The sequence below is a fragment of the Bison bison genome, unplaced genomic scaffold (genome assembly GCF_000754665.1).
Source record: "Bison bison bison isolate TAMUID 2011002044 unplaced genomic scaffold, Bison_UMD1.0 scf7180017864213, whole genome shotgun sequence".
Taxonomy (NCBI): Eukaryota; Metazoa; Chordata; class Mammalia; order Artiodactyla; family Bovidae; genus Bison; species Bison bison.
In genome coordinates, this window is record NW_011494785.1 from 934,141 (window position 1) to 934,975 (window position 835).

The 835-nt window shown below is 62.9% G+C and overlaps 1 protein-coding gene across 1 annotated transcript in view; it reads left to right on the forward strand.

Moving 5' to 3' along the window:
• The window catches only part of VWF (von Willebrand factor), a 125,850-nt gene that overhangs the window by 38,802 nt on the left and 86,213 nt on the right, over nt 1-835 (forward strand). The window contains 2 exon segments of the mRNA XM_010845201.1: nt 270-406; nt 725-835. Coding sequence (XP_010843503.1) covers nt 270-406; nt 725-835 — 248 coding nt within the window.

The window sequence follows — 835 nt, forward strand, 5'->3', positions numbered from 1 at the left end:
ATGCGTCACCACCCCCCACAGCCCAGCCCCCTGGGTGTGAATCCCTGGGTGTGACTTCACTCCCTGGGTGTGACTTCACTCCCTGAGGCTCAGGACTGACCCACTGGGCCTTGACCTCCCAGGGCCAGAGGAGTGGGGCCTGAGTAGAGTCTTCCTGTGGGGCCCCTTTCTAGACTGTGGTGGGGAGAAACCCAGAAAGTGCCCACTACTGGGACACCCCCCAGGGGACCCACTGGGACACCCCCTCTCCCCTTTCCATGTCTTTCCAGGAGAGTGTCTCATCACAGGACAATCCCACTTCAAGAGCTTTGACGACAGGCACTTCACCTTCAGCGGGGTCTGCCAGTACCTGCTGGCCCAGGACTGCCAGGACCACTCCTTCTCCGTCGTCATAGAGACTGTCCAGGTGAGCCCGCCAGGCAGCCCGGGAGTGCCCATGGGGATGAGGGCCAAGGTGACCCCACGTGTACTTCTTTCTTCTGGACCACCCAGCAAAGGGGAGGACAGATAGGGCGCCCAGGGCTCCTTGAGGATCCAGGTCCCTGATTCCCTTTGGGACAACAGGCCCAAGGAACAAGGACAAGCAGGGCCTAGAGTTTTGAGGAGGGAGTGGTTCTGAGTGAGCAAAACTGAGGCTGCCTGGTTGGGGTCTTTTCCTGAGTGCATGGGCTGGGGGCTGGGCTGGGGGTGGTGGTGACGCCCCTCTGCACGCCCCTCCTGGCAGTGTGCCGACGACCCTGATGCGGTCTGCACCCGCTCCGTCACCGTCCGCCTGCCCAGCCCGCACCACGGCCTCCTGAAGCTGAAGCATGGGGGTGAGTCGCCCTGGACGGCC